General features: G+C 54.4%; 1 protein-coding gene across 2 annotated transcripts in view; it reads right to left on the reverse strand.

Moving 5' to 3' along the window:
- The window catches only part of CDYL2 (chromodomain Y like 2), a 129,426-nt gene that overhangs the window by 13,754 nt on the left and 96,200 nt on the right, over nt 1–19,472 (reverse strand). For both annotated transcript variants that reach the window (XM_075538051.1, XM_075538052.1), the window contains 3 exons: nt 13,058–13,281; nt 8,386–8,558; nt 3,117–3,327 (listed from right to left, as the gene is read on the reverse strand). In XM_075538051.1, the coding sequence (XP_075394166.1) occupies nt 3,117–3,327; nt 8,386–8,558; nt 13,058–13,281 (608 nt within the window). The remainder of the gene's footprint in view (nt 1–3,116; nt 3,328–8,385; nt 8,559–13,057; nt 13,282–19,472) is intronic.

Below are 19,472 nucleotides of genomic sequence, written 5' to 3' on the forward strand. Positions count from 1 at the left end.
GATGCCCCTCCGCTTCACCAGGCCTGCTGGCCTCTCCTCCGGGGATTGTCTCATCTGGGAGATGAAGTCTTGCCGTCTTTGTCTCTAGGGAGCACTCTGGCTGTACTTCTTCCAAGACAGATCTGTTCGTTCTCTGGGCCGTCCACGGCACTCTTGATATTCAGTGGCAACCCCATGCCTTCCTGGGCAGTCAGTCTTCCTTACTCCATGCCCGACTTTGACATGCCTTTGAGGCTACTGGAAATGCCCTGGCTTGGGCCTCACAGACAACAGCCATGCTGTGCAAGCCTTTAAAGAGGTCTTGACAGATTTACCCACTGCCAGGAGTCAAGCATTCTCTTGCTTCCTGTTTCCATGAGCAACGATTGTAGAGCCAGGCAAGATGAAGTCCCCGATACCTTCAATGCTTTCTAATTTGTGCGAGGAATTTATACGAGGAACTGGGCGGTCTTGGAGCACTCGGAGGGGCGAGACAGACATACTGTGCCATCCAGTGTACCCCTTTAGGGCCCGTTTTGAAGGGAAGCTAGATGGTGTTCTCCAGAAGGCCCCAGATTCCATACAAGAGTAAGTAAGTCTGAGGAGGAAGCGGGCAAGAGCCCTAAAACCAACAACCTACTGCAGAGCTCGGAACACCCGAACCTGGCCGGAGAACTTCATTGGTCACGACACATATGACCAGGGACATACACTTAGCCCGCCAAGACTTGACTCTCTCCCTGGAGCAGCAAGCAAGATACCAGTGCTCAGAAGGGGTGTGTACAGAGGGCTCATTATCTGCACGGTTTAGGTGGTGTCCTTTTCAATAAGGTGCAACGAAGATTATTAAGGAAAGAGAAGGGGTATTGCTAAGGACTCGTGCTGCTAACAAACGCAAGACCTGGGAGATGTCAACAGAGGGATGGCAGGTGCCCCCAAGTGTGGGAAACAGAAAGATTTCTCCCAAGTCGTCTCCCCCAAATATGTTAGACTTAGGACACTGCTTGCAGCTAATGATAAAAGTTATTTCCCTTGAGGCAATCAGCTGCCAGACTGCTATCTCACTGCATCCCCCCACCCCCACTATAGGGGTGAGCCTGCTCCCTGCTGCTGGGGACAATGGACTACTTCTTTCTGAGGCTTGCAACCATCAGCTTGGCTCCTGTAGGTGGGGTTTACACCCAACTGATAATGGTGCTTAGGGAGATCCAGACAACAGATCAAACTTGCTAGGTGACATCAAGTTAGGCAGCCATCCTGAATCCAAGATCCGCCCATCTTGTCACATGCATACCCCATCCCTCCTCTTCCTACTGTGTGCATGCCCCTAGACCACCCCCTTCCATTACTGTAAAACCTATAGTGCAACCCCTTCCTGTGATGTAAGTCTTCACCTGTAATTAGTGGGCTTGCATGTCCCCAAATGGTATATAGGCCTGGGTTAGCAATAGAGAGAGCTCCCTCTCTCTCGGCTCCTCCCTGGACTTCTTGTTGTACCCCCTCTCCTCTCCTGTCCTCGCTCCCCTGTTCCCTTTCCCCTGTCCTCCTGCCCTTCCCCCTTTCCACGTGAACCACCAAGCGGGGCTCAGGTGAGCTACCATGACATGTGTCTGATTCCATTATTTTAATATCTTTTATCTCTCATGCTCTCGATGACTTTAATATTTATATATCTCAACCTACAATTGTGCCTATCAAACCCGTGATTAGTGGTGGGGGGCTGGCACCACCCAACTCAAACCACGCCCAAAACTAAGTCAGAGAAGACAGAAAGCCTTAGAATACTAAACCCTCTGCCAGCCCCGAGGGGAACCAAGAGCGCCTGCTGCAATGGGAAGGCGTGAAGCACCGCAGTACTAAGCACAGAAGTCCCCAGGTAATCAGAGTAACACGGTCTAGAGGGCCACTGTCCCTCCCAAAAGAAGCAAAGCCTCGCAGTAGAGGCGGGCAATACTGGAACCAGAGGACACCATGCTGCCTGGCCCTGCTTTGAGATCCCTCAAAGCCCTTTCTCTTCTTCCTAGACATAAAGCTAGACTACATTTCCTAGCCTCCCTTTGTGGTTAAGTGTGGCCATGTGACTGAGCCTGGCCAAGGAGATGGGAACAGAAGTGAACTTGTCCCCCTCCCACCCCGCCCCAAGAGGCCTGGCCTATGAAAACCTCCCAGGTGAAGGTCCAGGCGCTCTCTCTTCCCACCACCCCCCCCCCTGGCTGGAAGTGAAGGTGACCATGCTGGATGGAAGGCAGCTAGGTCCCCATCCATGGTGGCAGGCGACTCACCCAAGCCCTCCTTGTCCAGATTGTAGGAAGAGGACAGAGCTTTGTGTTGTGTCAACCCACTAAGCAGCAACCCACCCAAGGCTTTCCTGGGATGGCGTGGAGAGGAAATGAGGCAGTGTGGGTAAGGTCCTTAGTCAAGAGCCATGCGCACAGTGCGTGCTCAGTGGATGAAGTTCAATGGTCATCTTCTCAGACCTCCCCAGTCCCCACCCCCGTCACCCGGCTTTGCCACTTGTAAGTGACACTGCACGTGAAGGCGGCCACGTCTCCATCCCAGCTCCAATGGGGAGGCTGAGGGAGCGGAGCAGGAGCCGAAGAGAAGACCAGCCGAGAGGACTCCGGGTCTCAACCCATTGGCACAGCCAGCTCGTAAGCCCCCTCGGAATCGCTGGGCCCCAGTCCTCACCAGGGGCCCCTTGACGGAGCCCCCGAGTAATTCCCAACCTGCCTCCCCCATCTGAAGCAGAAATCTACTCCGACAGAGAAGGGTGCACCAGAAAGCATTGGCATAAGTCACAGACTTCTTAATAGAACAAGAAGATCAAAATGTGATGCCACTCTCTCCCCCCATCACCTCCCCCTAGGTCTGGCCACGTCTGAAGGCAGTGTTTCCCTCGGGCCCATAACATTCCCCACTCTCTAATTTCCACCACTTCAAAATGGCAACACTTTTCAGTGGCCCTCATGTCACCAAATGTGACCAGAGCCTCCGTGGGAAGGGCTCCAATGATGCAGCAGCACACCCCACCCTCAAATCCACCCAGTTTCAACTTAGGGTGTCTGGGAGGGGGTCTTCTCGGGACCCAAATCCACCCATCACCAAGAAGACAGTCGCCAGAGACCAAGGGGGCTTACCAGCGCGACGCCCAAGATCTGGGGGAAGGTATATGAGGAGCAGCCGGCGGGCGTGAGGCGGATGGTGGCGTAGGGAGTCTGGAACCAGGCCTTCTCGCTGGCCCACACAATGTCGCACAGGGGCAGGATGGAGGCGCCCAGGCCCAGGGCAGGCCCATTGATGGCGACCACGATGGGCTTCTTAAACTGGATGAAAGCCTTCACAAAGTCCCTGAGAAGAAAGACAAGAGCCCTTGAGCCCGTGACTCCATCTGAAACCCAAGATTCCACCACTGCTGAACCCAGCTCCCCTGGTTCCAGGGAGGCCCTGGCCCTCCCAGAGCTGGTGCCGCTGGGCTGCAGCAGAAACAGGTCCTGCACTCTCAGCTCGGGGTGCCAGGCTCTCCCAGGGCTATCCCAACATGGCCAAACCAATCCCCCAGTAGCATCCCTGTCGTTGTCCCCTTCCGTTCTCAGAAGCTCTGGTTTGACAGTCAACCACATGTGCCCTCTCACTGCTGACAAGACTGCAGATCTATTTTAAGGAAAACAACCTGAGCTGTGAAGAGAGGGCAGGTAGAAAATCCACAGGAAGGAGTTCAAAAACAAAACAAAAGACGCGGTAGTCGGGTCAATTCTAACTCAAAGCAATCCTGTAAGACAGAGTCCAACTGTCCTTGTGGATTTTGGAGACGGTAACTTCGTGGGCGTAGACAGCGTCATCATTCTCCCAAGGAGCAGCTTGCTCGCGGTTTTCAATTGCTGACCTTGCGGTAAGCAGTCCAATGTGGAACCCATGAAGTCCCTGGGGAGGCACCTTTCAACTCAAGTAGAGTGACATGTGGTCACCCCCCACCCCGCCCCTAAAACGGACGTGGGTGGTATTAGGTCGTCTGACGTCCACAACCACATTTAGGCTGGCCGGTCACGTCGGGTGATTCCTGTCGAGGGACTCTGGGCTTCCTGGTCGTGTGGGCAGGTTGGGAAGGATGATGCGTTAAGATTTGTTTCAATCCTGGAGCGGATTGTGAATTATTTAAAGGAACTCATCGAGGGGGGGAGAGGGCTCTAGGAGCTCGGCAGGGGTTTGTTCCACGTTTTACGGTGTGACCGATTAAAAGTGGGGGAAGATGCTGGGCTCCTCCGTGGAGTCAGGGATCTGGAATCACAGCCGTGGGATCTGGCATGATCTCCTCACCCTGTCCCTCCGAGGTGAGGGACACCCCAGGAGGCGGCCTTATCTGTTGTGGCCTCTACTTTAAAATGCTTTTTTTGCTCTTGCCGAGTTGCCATGTAACATCTGCAAAATGCTAACATTCATCTGGACATGCAGAAGGATCCAGCTGCTTCATGAAGCCTGGTCCTGTCACTGTTCTTAGCTGGGAGGCTGGAAAACTCCCAAGTGAAGCCCGGAGGACAGATGCCTGGGTGTCACCTGTACCTGCTCACCTCTCTCGGCTCATTTCAGTCCACGTGGGACCCTGGCCCCTCTGAGAAAGCGCTCTTGGTGATGATCCTGAGGGGCACTTGCTTGTCTACCTGTTTCAGCAATTCTGTCTGTTCATCTCCTTTCCCGGCTGTGCACACCGCTTGGCCTCCAGAAATATTGGCATCTGCACCCAAGAAGTAGCTGTTGACTGGATACGTGGATCTCACAGAATGAGAGCCAGGGCAGCAGAGGTGTGAGAAAGGCCTGCTTCGGCCTCGGTGCTTTCCTCTGTGACGTGGGAGGCCAGCAGAGCCCCCGAGACTCAGGCAGGGTGTGCCCTCACCAGGCAGACACCAGTGGGGCTCAGTGTCAGCTGTCACCGGGCTGAGTGATCTGCCACGCAGGCCAGTACAACTGCCACAGGGCCCTCAAAATGCTGAGCTGCCCGCCCACCTGCAGGAGGGCTGGCTGTATTTGGAGCACATGGCGGCTCTGTGGTGGGCCAGCCACTCTGCTGCCCCTCCCTTTGCCACGTGCAGAACGAAGGCAGCTGGTACAGGCCACGAGCTCCCAGCCCCATGGGGACAAGCATCCTGGAGCCCCTCCCAGGGGGGTGAGTAGCAGCAATTCAGGGCCAGAAGTGACAGTCCCAACAATTAGAGGGCAGTTGGACTCTGTCCTGCAGGGCCACTGTGAGACAGAACCACCTCCACGGGAGTAGGCAATCATGCTAAGAGCTGGGAGACCCCGAGTCACCGCGCGTGGCTGCTAACCAACCCACGGGCCGGAGGGTCCAGCACAGCCAGATGCCCTCAGGAAGAAAGGCTGGTCAACGTGCTTCTGGAAAGCAGTCATGGGCATCCCAGGGGGATCACCTCACCGCTGCCCCTTGGGCGTTCTTGGCTTTCATTTCAATGAAGGGGTTGCCAAGCCTTTCCTCCATGCCTGCTGGGTGGGATTGAACCACCAGCGTCTCAGGTTGCCCTCCTATATAAACGGTTGCCCTGAGTCAGGATCCATGGGGCGGCAGCCCATGGCGAGTCCACCCCACCGTGGAGCCCAGAGCTTCCTGCACAGATGTGGGGTTGCCATGAGCCAAGATCAACTCCACGGCAGCGGGCTTAGCGTTGGCATGAGGATCACCACGCCTCAGTATCCCCAGAGGGCCTGATGACATCCCCAAAGACACAGGTGAAGGGAACAACCCTGCCCCGCTGGGTCTACACACACACACACACACACACACACACACACACACACACACCTGTTCAAGGACCCCCATCGCCCTTCCCCTCCCCCAGGAGCCACCTCAGCTCCAGGGTGGGAGGCGGGAGTCCTGTGTTTGCTACCTGGGTACTCAGATGCTGCATGTGACAGAGGCCAGTCTCCCAGTGCCCAGGAGATGACCTGACCCAGGCAGCAAGCCCACTGCCATCGGGTCACCCCACACAGAGTTTTGGAAGCTGTACATCTCTCTAGGGACAGCCAGCCTTGTCTTTCTCCCAAGCAGCGCCTGACATGGGTGAACCGCTGACCTTGAGGTTCGCAGGCCAATGCTTAACCAGCAGTGCCACCAGGGATTCTTCACCATCCCACATTTTAGCGGGGACACAGTTGCAGGTAACCCACTCTGGTGGCCTAGTGGGTTTCGCATTGGGCTGTTACCTCCAAGGGCAGCAGTTCAAACCACTAGCTGCTCTGAGAGGCAAAGACGAGGCTTTCTACTCCCATAAAGAGTTTCGGTCTCAGAAACCTACAGGGGGCTGTTCTAGTCTGTCGTACAGGGTCATTATGAGTTGGAATTAACTCAACAGCAGGGAGCCCAGCTAAGGCTGTAGATAAAACTACAGGCTTCTCAATTAAAACTCAATTTCATCTAGGGGGATGAAAAACAGAAATGTGGGGGGAGTATAAGATATGAAAACAATAATAATTTATCAAGGGATCATGAGGGTGGGGGAGCAAAAAAAAGAGTTGATCCCAAGGGTTCAAATAGAAAGTTAATGATTAGGAAAATGATGATAGCAACATATAGACAAATAAGCTTGATACAATTGATGTGTGAAATGTTATGACCTGTAAGAGCCCCAAATAAAATTATTTTTAAAAAGCAACTGAATTTTAGAACAAGACTTTTTTAGTGTAAGTACGAGGGGTTACCCCCCCCAAAAAAAAAAAACAACCCTGGAATGTTATCTTCTTCCCCCACTCGAAACTATGTATTTACTTAAAAAAAAAAACACAACAAAACCAACCTTATCACCTTCAAAGTATTCTCCGTTACACTTAATACATTTGTCAAATCTCTGATTCCATTCTTGGAAACGTTTTTCAAACTCATCTGTTTGGATGGCTAACAGCATCTCCCGCGTTTTCTTCTTCACCTCTTCTGTGTGGTCAAATCACTGCCCTTTCATGTCCCTCTTCATTCGCAGAAACGAAAAGAAGCCCCACAGAGTGAGGTCAGGTGAGTAAGGTGCATGGGGCAAGAGAGGCATGCTGTTTTTTCGCCAAAAACTGTTGCACTGAGATGGCTGTGTGAGCAGGTGCATTGTTGTGGTGGCAAAACCAGTCCCGTCAGCCACAAATCAAGCTTTTTGTCACACACTGTTACATAATCTTTTCAGAACCTCTCAATAGAAAGTTTGATTATCAGTCTAACCTGGTAGAACGAACTCCAAATACACTACGCCTACATTTTTGTCCATTTGGGAAGTCGACAGATGTCCAGAACGAAGTTTGTCATCAACTGAATTTCACTTCTTTTTGATATGAGAAAAACATTCACACACTTGAGCTGTCCTGGTAAGCTGTGTTCAACCTCAGCAGTTTCTGCGGCCTTTTTCCAGAGCAGGAAACAAAATTTCACAGCCGCACACTGTTCTCTTAAATTGGCCATCACGAAAAACAAGGTTTGAGCTAAACTGCTTTTATGAAAAAATTCACTCACCAGAGTGTACCTGCCCAGGTGATGCCACTAGGTGACTAACAACTCAGAGCAAGTTGCTGGATGCTCACCTAGCAGGGGAAAAATGCTAATACAAACACTCCCCTCCGCCCTGTGCAATTCCGGTTTTGGGGGATACCCCTCATATGTGTCAAGTGTGAAAGTGAAGAGACTTGGAGCATGGTATAAAGGGCTGGACAAATTCATCACCGGATTTATTGACTGCTGTATCCCCAAGCCCTCTTCTCAAGCCTCCAGCGTTAACAAGCAAGAAGTCACTCGTGAGGCCTCAGGCACACCTGCCCAAGCCAAAGCAGTTCCAATAGTCTCGGATGCATATGAAAAGTGGACATGGAATAAGGACAACCGGAGGCAAATTGATGCCTTTGAATTACAATGCTGGCTGAATGATGAATACTGGCTATGCCACCAGCTGCCAGAAAGACAAATCAGTCTGTCGCCGAGGAAGCACAGCCAGGATGCTCCTTACGAGCGAGGATGGGGAGACCTCATCTGACTTACTGTGCACGTGTGATCGGGCGAGACCAGCCCCTGGAGGAGGACATCTTGCTTGGGAAAGCAGAGGGGTGGTGGAAAAGAGGAAGGCCCTCACGAGATGCAGGGGACGGTGGCTGCCACAGTGATGGGTGAGGACGGTGCAGGGCGGGGCACTGCTTCCGTCTCTCGTGCACCGGGGTAGCGAGTCGGAACTGACTCAGCACGCCCCATCAAAACCACCCTTCTCTCTCATGCGGGGTTGGATCTACCTGGCTAAATTTCTTCAAATGAAAAACCCAACACGCTCTGTTATTCACGTGAAGTCCAAACGTACCTGAGCACACTGTGCTTTCCTGTGCATCCTCAGGTGAGCCTAGGCCATGCCCCCCCTGGGCCCCACCAGGAACGGGTCTCACCTGATGGCTTCCGCGATCCGCGTGCTCTCCTTCCTCCGGTCGTTGGACAGCCTGCCGATCAGGTAGGAATAGTCCAGGCCGCTGCAGAACACGCTGCCCACCGCGCTGAGCAGCAGCAGCTTGCTGTCATCCGTGGCTGCGTTGCAGAGGGCGCGGCGGACCTCCTTCATGATCTGTGGGCAGGTAGTGAGGTGCGGGGGGAGTCAGGTGGTCCTCCAGGCAGCCAAGGGGCGGGGGAGCGGGGGGACTCTCAGACCTCCAGGCTGTGTGCTGGGGACCATCCCGAATGGAGGCATAAGTCCAGACCAAAGAAAAGGGGTGCTGTGCATGGCCAAGCCTTCTGTACCACCCCCACAGCTGGCCAGAGTGTGTTGGTAACGAGGTAGGGGGGGAACAGCTGGCTTGGAGCAGGTGAAAGACGGGGCCGTCTCCTCCCAGAGACTGACAGTCTCGGAAACCCATAGGGGCAGCTCTACCCGATCCCAGAGGGTCGCCAGGAGCCGGAATGAACTCCATGACAGGGAGTTTAGTTGCGTGTGAGTCCCTTGGTTTATCTCTGCAAGGTGGCTTCTGGCGTTTGCTCACCCAGCCCGTCAGGAGGGATGAAAATCCCAGGTGAGGTACAAGTGCCACTCCTGCCACTGGTGTTGTGTGTGTGTCATTCAGTCTTGTCCACTGTGACTCACCGAGACCCTCGAGAACAGAGGGACATGGGCCCTTTAAGACACTGCATCATTTTAAAAGAGATCATTTTATTGACATCTAATTCACACATCACACACTTCCATAGTTGGGTCGTTCTAGAACATTTTCTTCCTGCTTGTCCTCGTTATTAGTTACCCCTTTGACTCCAACCGCCCCTCCCATGTTCCCAATGAGCCATTATTAATCCAGTTATTGTCTCTATAGATATACCTATCTGCATATACTGGAAAACATACCCCCCTCCCCCCTTTTTAAAGACTATCAAATCCAAAATAAGCCAGAGGAAAAAGCCTCTAGAGTGAGAGGACACGGGACACGTGACATGTGGCTGGAGCGTCGGGCATAGCCTGCAGAGTCCGGCCTGAATCTTCCCGGGGCAGGAGGGAGCAAGCTGGAGAGCACAGTCCTCGCTTAGATAGCAATGACCTTGTGTGAAGGGCACTGGACGCAGATGGTGGCGACGGCCAAGCAACATGCTGGGTGCAACAAGGTCACCACATTTGTACAGGAAAGGCCGAAACGGCAACTGTTTGCTTATCCGTAGGACCATACCCCCAGAGTTCTGATTCAACTTGGAGCTGCTGGCGCTGGTGGCGATGGACAGCCAGTGGGGGAGAGGGAGAGGGCTGGGAGGGGACGGACTTGAGCAGGTCATAGAGAGCACAGTGTCCCCTGCAGGGTACGGAGGACTCGGCAAGCAGCAGGCAGCCAGGAGCAGCATGCAAGAACGTGACCCCGGAATGCTCGGGGTCAGGGGAGAGAATCACCCAAGTCCGTGCTGGTGGGTTTCTGGGGACACGCCTGTGGATGCTGAGGGCCTGTGGGGGGGTCTCCTCCAATAGGGAAGGAGAGCTCTGACCCCCAAAGCTTCTGTGACTGACCTGGCCGACTCTTTGCACCTCCTGGCTCACCACGACCCTGGGCAGGAAACTGACTAGGGCATGTCCACTGGCCTCGGCACCTGGAGAGCGCCTCGGTCATGCACGGAGCTGCCAGCAAGGCCACTCTCAGCGAGGCCAGAAGAGACCTTCACCAGTGGCCGCCCAGCTCCTGCATGGACAGACAAGCAGGGCTGGTTCTGCGGGTGGCCGGGGTGGACTCTTGCTTCATCAGAATGGTGACGGGGACACAGGTTGCAGACCGTGTCAGTACCAGGTGCCCCACCCCACCCGTGTGCCCATCTCCAACCACAAGGCAGGTGCCACCGAGCTTCCTCCCCACTCCCTTCCTCTTTCTGCATTCTTTGACTTTTGTTCCCTCTTCCTCTCTGTCTCGCTCCTTTCTTCCTCCTCTGTGTTCCCTTCCTTTGCGCCCTGACCCCGCCTGATTTCTCTTTCGTTTCTAACTCCTGGTGGAGAGCTGGGGGGCAGGAGACAGAGCAGATCCCTGCTCCACTCAAAAACTACCCCTGACCCCCAACACACACACACACACACACACACACACACACACAGTTTCCAGGCATTGAGTGCAGCCCCCAAAGACCTGCCCTCAATTCTTCTACCACTTCCTATCTGGGTTTCTGGTGTCCATTCCTCCTGCCGTATGCCGGCCCGTCACTTCCTGCCATCTGAACATGTTCTCACCCCATTTCTACACAGGAGAAGCAGCTCAGAGGAGCCAAGGGACCTCCCAGGGTCATGGAAACGGTCAGTGGGCAGAGGAAGGATTTGAACCAGGTCTGCCAGGGCTACAAATTCTGTCCTCTGGCCCTCAGACTACCTCGGCCTCTCAGAGCATCTTTCTTTTTCAGGCTCTTGTACTCAGGTGGCCGGGCCAGGCTTGCGGCCCAGCCCCTCGGGTGGTCCAGACCACCACCAGGGGCTGGATCAGTCATGTTTCCTACTTCCCTCCTGCTGCCGTCGGACACTGTTACCAGACATGGGCCACGGGGCGGACTTCCTAACAGAGCAAGCCCAGGGTTCTGGCTGGGAGCGAGAAGGAGGGCGCCTTAGACCATCAGAGCGGGCAGGGTGAAGGTGCCATCAGGAAGAGCCAGAGTGAGGGAGGAGGCCTCGGATTCCCTCAGCACATCCCCGCAAGGGACCTGCCGCTGGCTGCGCCGGCTGAATGCAGCCTTTTACAAAGTCACGAAGGAGGGGAAATTCAAGGCGAATTGGTCTCCTGCCGATGATTCACACGGAGCTTGGAATAAGGAGGTCTGCAGGTGTCTAAACCACTGGGGGGCCAAGCCGGGCTTCTCCCGAATCACACACCAGGGCAGGGAATCCCAAGCCGGTGCCCGGAAGGCAGACAAGAGAGCGTCCCTGAAGTACTGGGCTTGGAGGAGGGCTAAAATGCCACGCCACTCCACCACCCCCCAAAAACTCCACCAGGCATCTGGCCACAGTTCCCTCCTTCACAGGCACCCTGAGTGGCGCGTGCGTTGAAGTGCTTGACGGCTGGCTCCAAGGTTGGGGGTTGAAGTCCACCCAGAGAAGGCTCAGAGGAAAGGCCCGGGAGAGCCACTTGCAAAGCAGCCAGTGGAACCCTGGAACAGGAGGATGGGCGGGCAGGGGGAGGGCTGGTGGACCGCAGGGCCCGCGGTGGATGGGCGGGCGGGCAGCAAGGAACACAATGTCCCGAGCGGCCAAAGGGAAGACTGAGAGGCTCTGTCCATGTCCACCGGAACCATAGGGAGTCATGAAAAACATCAATACCTGAAAGCCCGGACTTACCAGTCTAATAGAAGCTGGTGGGACCCCCGAGGCTGTGGCCTTCAGATGGGTGCTTGTCAGCCTGGGACGGAAGCCACCCTCGGGATCCCCAAGACAAGCCGAGAGAGTGAGCCACCACGCTCATGTGCCTCAGAACAAGTGACCACGCGGGGCCACAGGATCCGTGTCTGCCCCAACACCAAAGCTCAGGGGGCAGAATGGGGTGGGGGAACGACGAACACATGTGGGGTGGGGGCCCTGGGGAAACCAGAAATGACGCTACCACAATGAGGGAACTGCGGCCAAGGTTATTAAGGGAAACGTGTGTGAAAACCTTTTACTTCCAAGAGAAACTGGAGGGAGCACAGTTCTTAGATGGTCACCATGGCCGTTGAGGCAAGGCAGACTCACAGCGACCTCATGGGTCAGGGGAGAATTGTGGGTGTCTCAGACTAGAACTTTTTAAGGCAGCGGTTCTCAACCTGTGGGTTGCCCCTTTGGGAGGGGGGTCAAACAACCCTCTCACAGGGGTCACCTGATTCATAATAGTAGCAAAATGACAGTGATGAAGTAGCAACGAAAGTAATTTTATGGCTGCGGATCACCGCCACATGAGGAACTGCATAACAGGGGGATGGCATTAGGAAGATTGAGAACCATGGCTCTAAGAAGTTTAAAGCCTCATCTTTCCCCCAAGGAGCTGCTGGTGGTTTCAAACGGCTGACCTTGAGGTTAGCAGCCTAGAGTAACCACTCTGCCACCAGGGAGGGGTCTCCGTCAAAATGGACAGTTGGCTTACTCTTTTTCTCTGGCTTGTTTTGCTACCTAGCCTCCTGAAGTGGACTGAGCTCACTAGACAAGGCCAGGCTACCCGACCCACCTCAGGCTGGCCAGTAGCCCCTTCTTGGCCATGCCCCCCCAAACAAACTGGTGGCCACCCCTCCAGGATTCAGTGACGGGTTTCATGAAATGACTCTGTACAGTGGAGCGACCCTGCTCCCAGGTCATAAAGATGGAGCGGTGGAAATGTGCAAAAAGTGACCAGCAAGCCACCCCTCCTGTCCTCGAGGTTGTGCCCATCAATTGTTGGGTACATCCGTCAGCTACCTGACTTGTCTGGAAGGAGACAGATGCCTTGCTCTGGGTGAGCAGAGCCCAGCAAGCCAGCCAGCCCACAGGCCCCTCCCCTGCCCTCCAAGGACCAATTCACAGGCCCACCCCTGCCCTCCAAGGACCAGCCCACAGGCCCCTCCCCTGCCCTCCAAGGACCAACTCACAGGCCCCGCCCCTTCCCTCCCTGGTCCCCTCACCTCTGGCGTCAGGGCGTTGTTGTCTGATGTCTGGCTGGACAGCAGGATGTGCGTGAAGCCCTCCTCCTTGCGCACGACGATGTCCCGGAAGCGGCAGTTGCTCTCGTTCTGGCGGACGCTGTATCTGAGCCTCTTGTCGAAGACGTAGTCTTTCTCCGTCGTCTCCAGCTTCCTCTTCACGGGGCTGTGCAGATTCAGGCCCCCGTTGGTCAGAGCCGCCGAGCCTTCCGGGAGCAGAGACACAGAATCAGAGAGGGACCCTTGGACGCCTGAGAGGGTGTGACCGGAACCCACTGTTGCAGCCCCTGTGCCGATCCGATCCATCTCCTTGACCCTCTACTTGACCGGGAATGATGTCCCTTTTCCAGGGACATCTCTCTCCTGGTGGCACGTGTGTGAGATGAAGTCTTACCAACCTCACCTCGGAGGTGCCCGAGAATGCATTGCATAGGGACGAAAATAACAAAATATGCAGAAAGCTACACATCTCTGGTTAAAGAAATCAGAGCCGATCTAAATAAACAGTGAGATCCATGACAAAAATCCAAACCCAGTACCATCAACTTGTGACCCTGGCTAGGAATGGAGAGGCCCTGGGACTCCTTGGGTATATATTGGAAGGCTCATACTGGTCCGCCGCCTGTTCTTCTCAACGTGTTGATTGATCAAAGGCAACCACCAACAAAAATGCCAGTTCTGTATTTATCAGCAAGCTGAGTCAAAAGTTTGTACAGAAAGTCAAGAGATCTATACTAGCCAACATGTTGGGCACCTGGATAGTGGTGCAGTGGTTTAAGGGCTCAGCTGCTCACTGAGAGGTATGTGGTTCAAAACCAACAGTCCCTTCACAGGAGAAAGATGAGACTATCTGCTCCCATAAAGACTGACAGCCTCCGAAACCCTGTGGGACAGTCCTCTGTCCTCTAGGGCCACTAGAGTCCGAATCGACTCGACAGCAGGGGGATGAGGGGAGGATCTAGCTCTCCTGGTAGATGTGAGGACCCAAACAAAGGCAGAGAGGTAAGACCCCCCACCCGCCGCCCTAGGTTAGGACAGAAATGAATATTGTGATGAAATAAAGAAGAATGTGCACACGTGGGCAGTGTGAAGCCACCTTCAAGGTACAAGGACTGGGAAGACATATGACCCGATAAAGAAGACGATGACTTGAGGAAAAGCCTCCTGTTAATTCTTGGTGAGAGTGCTGAGTCCGCACCTCCACATCTGGGTCCAGAAAGGGGGAAATGAGCTTCTTTAAGTCCCCCGTTCACATCCCGCCCAGCTGAGCTATGACATGTTTCTGATAGAAAGTGGCAAAAAAAAGAGAAAGAAACCTCTAAGGGTGCAGAGCAAGGAGCCCCTCCGGAATCCTACAGACTCCACCCTTGTGGCCTCTCCCACATATCCCATCCCCTCCTGGGATCCAAGTGCCTCCTAAGCAGACCAGCTGGCTGGCAGGAAAGGTGCCGTGGGAAATGGGAAGTGCCAGAAGCCCAGGGCTTTGCGGCCCCCAGCAGGGAATACCAAGCAGCCATATGTAGCTAACAGGAAGCAGCGAGGAAGCCTGTGAGCTCAAGGGCCAGCCTCCTTGAGAAAAGGTTCATCATGCCAGCTTTCAGGGGTGTGAACGAAACCCATTAGAGAAGCAAGTGGGCTTAGCAAGGGACCAGGCACTTAGGCACAGTCTGACACTGAGGGGCACATTACTTGGTGGGCCCTCTTCTGCCCCTCCTTTCCTCTCTAAGCCTGTTACGTAGCAGACCAGGGGGCCTACCACCCCACCACCCCCCCCCACACACAAGAAGTTGGAAGCCCATATAGGCTAAAAGGGCAGGCCCTTGAGCCAGGTGGGCAGTACATGTGGGATGGCTCAAACTAGGCCAAGTGAGAGTTCAATTCAGCCAATGAGGCAACCAGTACCATCGATTACACTTCCCACCGGAAGGCCCCAAAAGGCTGGAACGTGGAGAACACCGCCGCTCTCCTCAGGCCACCATGTGTCGGTGTGCCATTCCATGAGGGCGCAGTTAACTAGTAACGCCTGCAACTTCTTCCGTCCTTTATAAAAACCCACTTGGATCACAAACCAAGGCTTTGGTGTGAATTGCTTTCTTCTGCCAAGCCAAGAACCAAGGTATTTCCCACCTGAGAAATCAAACAAGCCCCGGGGAGAATCCCACAAGGAGAGAGTATTCCAGCTTGGAGGTGAAGCAACCGCCCTGCAGAGCCCTGAAACCAGGGGCATCCAGTGAAGAGCATCACTATCCCTCAGGTGGGAGACTCGCTCAGCCACTCTGCCTCCACTGCCGGCCAACCAAAGGGGAAGAACCCCTCCTATCTCCCAGGCTGTTACAAACAGAAGGAGTGGACACATTGCTGCAAGGACATCATGCTCTGGCTCTCCTTCTGCCTTGTCCTCGCAAGCCTCCCCCCACGTTCCCCTCCCACCAAGAAGGCTCTTTTATAAAGCCCCTCTGCTTCCAGAAACCAGAGATAAAACACAAAGGGAGGAATTCAGTAAGGCCAAGCCAGCTCATGCAGGAGATAAGCATCACATCAAGGGCACAACACAAAGAGCCTCTGCCAGGGGCCTGGGGCAGAGAGTGTGGGTGTCCTGGCTCTGCAAGCTGAGAGGAGACAGAATGCTCCAGGCAGGATGGGAGAAATCAGCCAGGATCCCAGCCTGAAGCCCAGGGGAGGGGTGTGCCCACTCCCAAAGACAGGCAAATCATGAAGGTAAAACATCTGAGGCATGGATGGAGAGCTCTGGGAGGCAGATGCAAAAGTAGGAAGGAGACAGGAAAGGAGAAAATGCTGAGAGAAAGGAGGCAATTCGAAAGAAGGAAAACTACCCTCTCCAAACCTGCTCCCAAAGCGAAACTCCAAAGCACCCGAGATATTGGATGCTGAGAAAACCCGCCCACAAAACCATCCAGAGTCGCGCGGGTGGCTCCCGGGGAAATAAAAGAAAACACCACGAGCCAAGAGGATGACGACTGGAATCGGAATGCTCATTACAAAGCTCAGAGAACATGCGCTTTCCCATTACTGACCTCATCCGGGAGCCCTGGTGGTGTCATGGGCTACACACTGAACTGCGAACCACAAGGCCAGCAGTTCAAAGCCATCTGTTGCTCCTGGGGAGAAAGATGAGGCTGCGTGCTCCCATAAAGATTTAAATGTCTCAGAAACCCTGGAGAAAAGTTCTACTCTGCCCCATGGGGTTGTGATGAGCCGCGTCAACTTGATGGCAGTGCGTTGGGTTAGAGAAATCTCATCAATCCTCAGCACAGCTCTGTAAGGTGGTTTCCAGCCTCTTCTTTACAGCCGAGGAGATAAGAGCCCAAGGTCACGTAATCATTAAGAGGCACCAGGGCAAGGAGTCAACTAAACCAGGTTGTACCCGCTTCATCTGCAGGGGTTTGGACCCTCCTGGACTCCCCCCATACCTCCAGAAGGCTCTGAGGCGTTTTCTGCTCTTCCCAAGAGTCTGGGCTCTGCTCAACAAAGCAAGAAAGAATGCCAGGGCTCTCTACCTGGTACCTGTGTCATGTGATGCTCTTAACAAACAATCACTCCCCTGCCTGCCACCCCTAGCAGCCTGGGGGCTCTTTGAGGATGAGCCCAAGACGTCGCCACCAACGCATCCCAACCACTGAGAATACTATGGACGAAAGTTTGTCCTCCTAAAAGGATACACTGAAACCCAAACCCCCAGTGCCCATGAATGTGACTCCATTTGGCAGTACAGTCTCTGAAGACGGCGTGAGTGAGCATGAGGTCATGTGAACTGAGTTGAGGCGGGTGTGTCTGAACCCCATACCAGAGACTAGGAGGCGGAGAGGCAGGAGGAAGGCAGCCAGGTGATCACAGAGGCAGACGTAGCTACAAAGAGGCACTGTTCCTCTCTGAGCCCTCAAAAGAACCGACACGACATCAGACTTGTCGTCTCCAGAACTAGGAGACTATAAATGTTCTCATGAGCCTCCCGGTTTGCGGCACTTCACTACGGCAGCCCTAAGAGACTCGGGAAGTTCACGGAAGACAGCACCACACATTCGACCCCTAATGCACTCAGTAGATCGATGAGCAACCAGCAGATGGAGAAACCAACTGGGGCAATGACATTGTGCCCCGCCTACTTCTCTGTTGCTGCCGAGTTCGCTCCCATTCATGGCAACCCCCTGCACAGCAGAACAACACTGACCACTCCTGCACCATCGTCGGGGCCGGTGGTGTGCCTGAACTCATAGATAGAGCGACTGCGCAGTTCGTGAGCATGCCAACCTAAGGGTTTCATCTCCCAACACTGAATATTCTGTATTCATCCACACAGTTGCCAATGGCTCATACGGGGCAGTACAGGTCTTCCTTCCTAGTTTTCCTTGGTCTAGAGCAGTGGTTCTCAACCTTTCTCATGCCATGGCCCTTTCATACAGTTCCTCATGCTGTGGTGACCTCCCAGCCATAAAATTATTTTCGTTGCTACTTCGTCACTGTCATTTTGCTACTGTGATGAATCGGGAGACCCCTGTGAAAGGGTCATTTGACCCCCAAAGGGGTCTCGACCCACAGGTTGAGAAGCGCTGGTCTGGAAGGATCACTGAACCTGTCTACCGAGAGTGACCCTGCTGGTGTTTGAAGCATCAGTGGCATGGCCTCCAGCCCCACACAACACACAGGCCACCACAGTGTTACCAGTCCTGCCCCAGCAGAAGAGTTCACCCCTATTCGCTTCACTGCCTCGTGTCTGGGGGAAAACCACCACCGGCTTCCGAAATCGGGTTGCTCTTGCACCTCGAGACGATCTCAGATTTCGATCACCGCTGGCCCTGCTGCCTCACAACACGCCAGTGAGCGCTCAGGAGGAGGAAATGAGCGGGGGCAGTCACACTGCCTGCCTGGAATACCTTCCTTCCCTGCTCCTCCTGTTGAAGGCGTCCTTGTCCTTCAGAGTGCAGCCGGGGTGCCTGCTCAGGGACGGCCAGGCCACGTCATCCCTCTGCTCAGAGCTGGTGCCCCATTAGTTCTCATACAGCCCTTACAACTTCCGCCGCTCGTTCAGCGCCCCGCCCATCTGTGAGATGCCGGGCCTGGAGATGCCTGACGCTCAGGGACACCCGTGCAGCAGACAGCCTGTAATGACGACCATGGTCTATGTCTACATGACCTCGCAGCGTAGTCACTAGCCGCAGATGGCCCTGGGACCATTTAAGCGCTGCTTGCGTTTAATTAAAACTGAACTTGGACTGGGCAGTGTGGGTAATTACAGTGTAGAATAATTACCTTGCACACCTTACTTCCTCTCCTCACTCTTAGGTAGACAGCCTTTGGAAACTTGTCTGGATGAATTTTTCAATGGTCAATTACATAGGTGTAGGGAGGGGGTTACACTGCTGACCCCAACAGCTCAAACCACTCTTTGGTCGCCCCACTGCCTGCTGTAATCTACCCCCGCCCCCACAGCTCCACTTCTCCCTTAGACGGACCATGGTCCCCCAAGTCAACACCTGTCCACCTTCTGGCCCGCTGCTTCATCTTGCCCCTGACAGCCCAGCCTTGAGAATCTCCAAACCCTTTGGTGTGTGCGTCTTGCCATGGTTTTTATTCTTAGACTAACGGTCTCCTACAATATCGGTCCTTTGGGATCAACCAACTTCACTCGGCCTCACGCTCTCCAGGGCATCCAGGCCAGGAGGTGGCTCACATGGTTTCGGCGCTGCATCAGCAGTGATGCCTGGCTGTCCATTATGTGTTGCACCGAGGCTCCGCGACCCGTTCTGATGGGCGATCGGCATTGCTGCCAACGTCCTATTGGGAGCAGTGCCTTGATGAAGCCTGGGTGAGTTCTGGCTTGAGTCATCCTGTGGGCGCAGGGCAGAACTGCTCTGTGGGGCTTTCAAAGCTGTGACTCCTCAGAAGCAGATCACCCAACCCCGTCTCCAAGGTGGCCCCTTGTGGGTACAAACCACCAACTGAAGCACCAACCCAGTGCTGCGCCACCATCTGCCGCACCCTGGGGACTCTTAACGGATTGCTTTGGTCACTCTGCATGCTCAGAACCATCGGCGTCTAGGACAGCAAAGGGGCTCAGTAACCACGACATAAGTGAAAGACAGGCAGGCTCTCCAAGCAACCAACACACTGGAGTTCCGTTCAGCGGCGGCAAACCCCTCAGCGGTCTTTGAAATATAAGGTGACTTCATTTCCAATGGATTCTGTCACCTTTTCTTGCCACTCTCTCTGCTCAAAGGCCCACCTATCCCCATCTCAGAACTCCTCTGTCCCTGACACACCCTCCTGGCACTTCCTGGAGTGTCCCTGAATCCACCACACAGTCCTGCTTCCGATCATTGCTTCTGCTGTTCCTCTGGCCAAGAGTGTCCTTTCCGTCCACCTCTGTCCATCAGACCCT

This window comes from Tenrec ecaudatus, chromosome 18 (genome assembly GCF_050624435.1).
Source record: "Tenrec ecaudatus isolate mTenEca1 chromosome 18, mTenEca1.hap1, whole genome shotgun sequence".
NCBI lineage: Eukaryota > Metazoa > Chordata > Mammalia > Afrosoricida > Tenrecidae > Tenrec > Tenrec ecaudatus.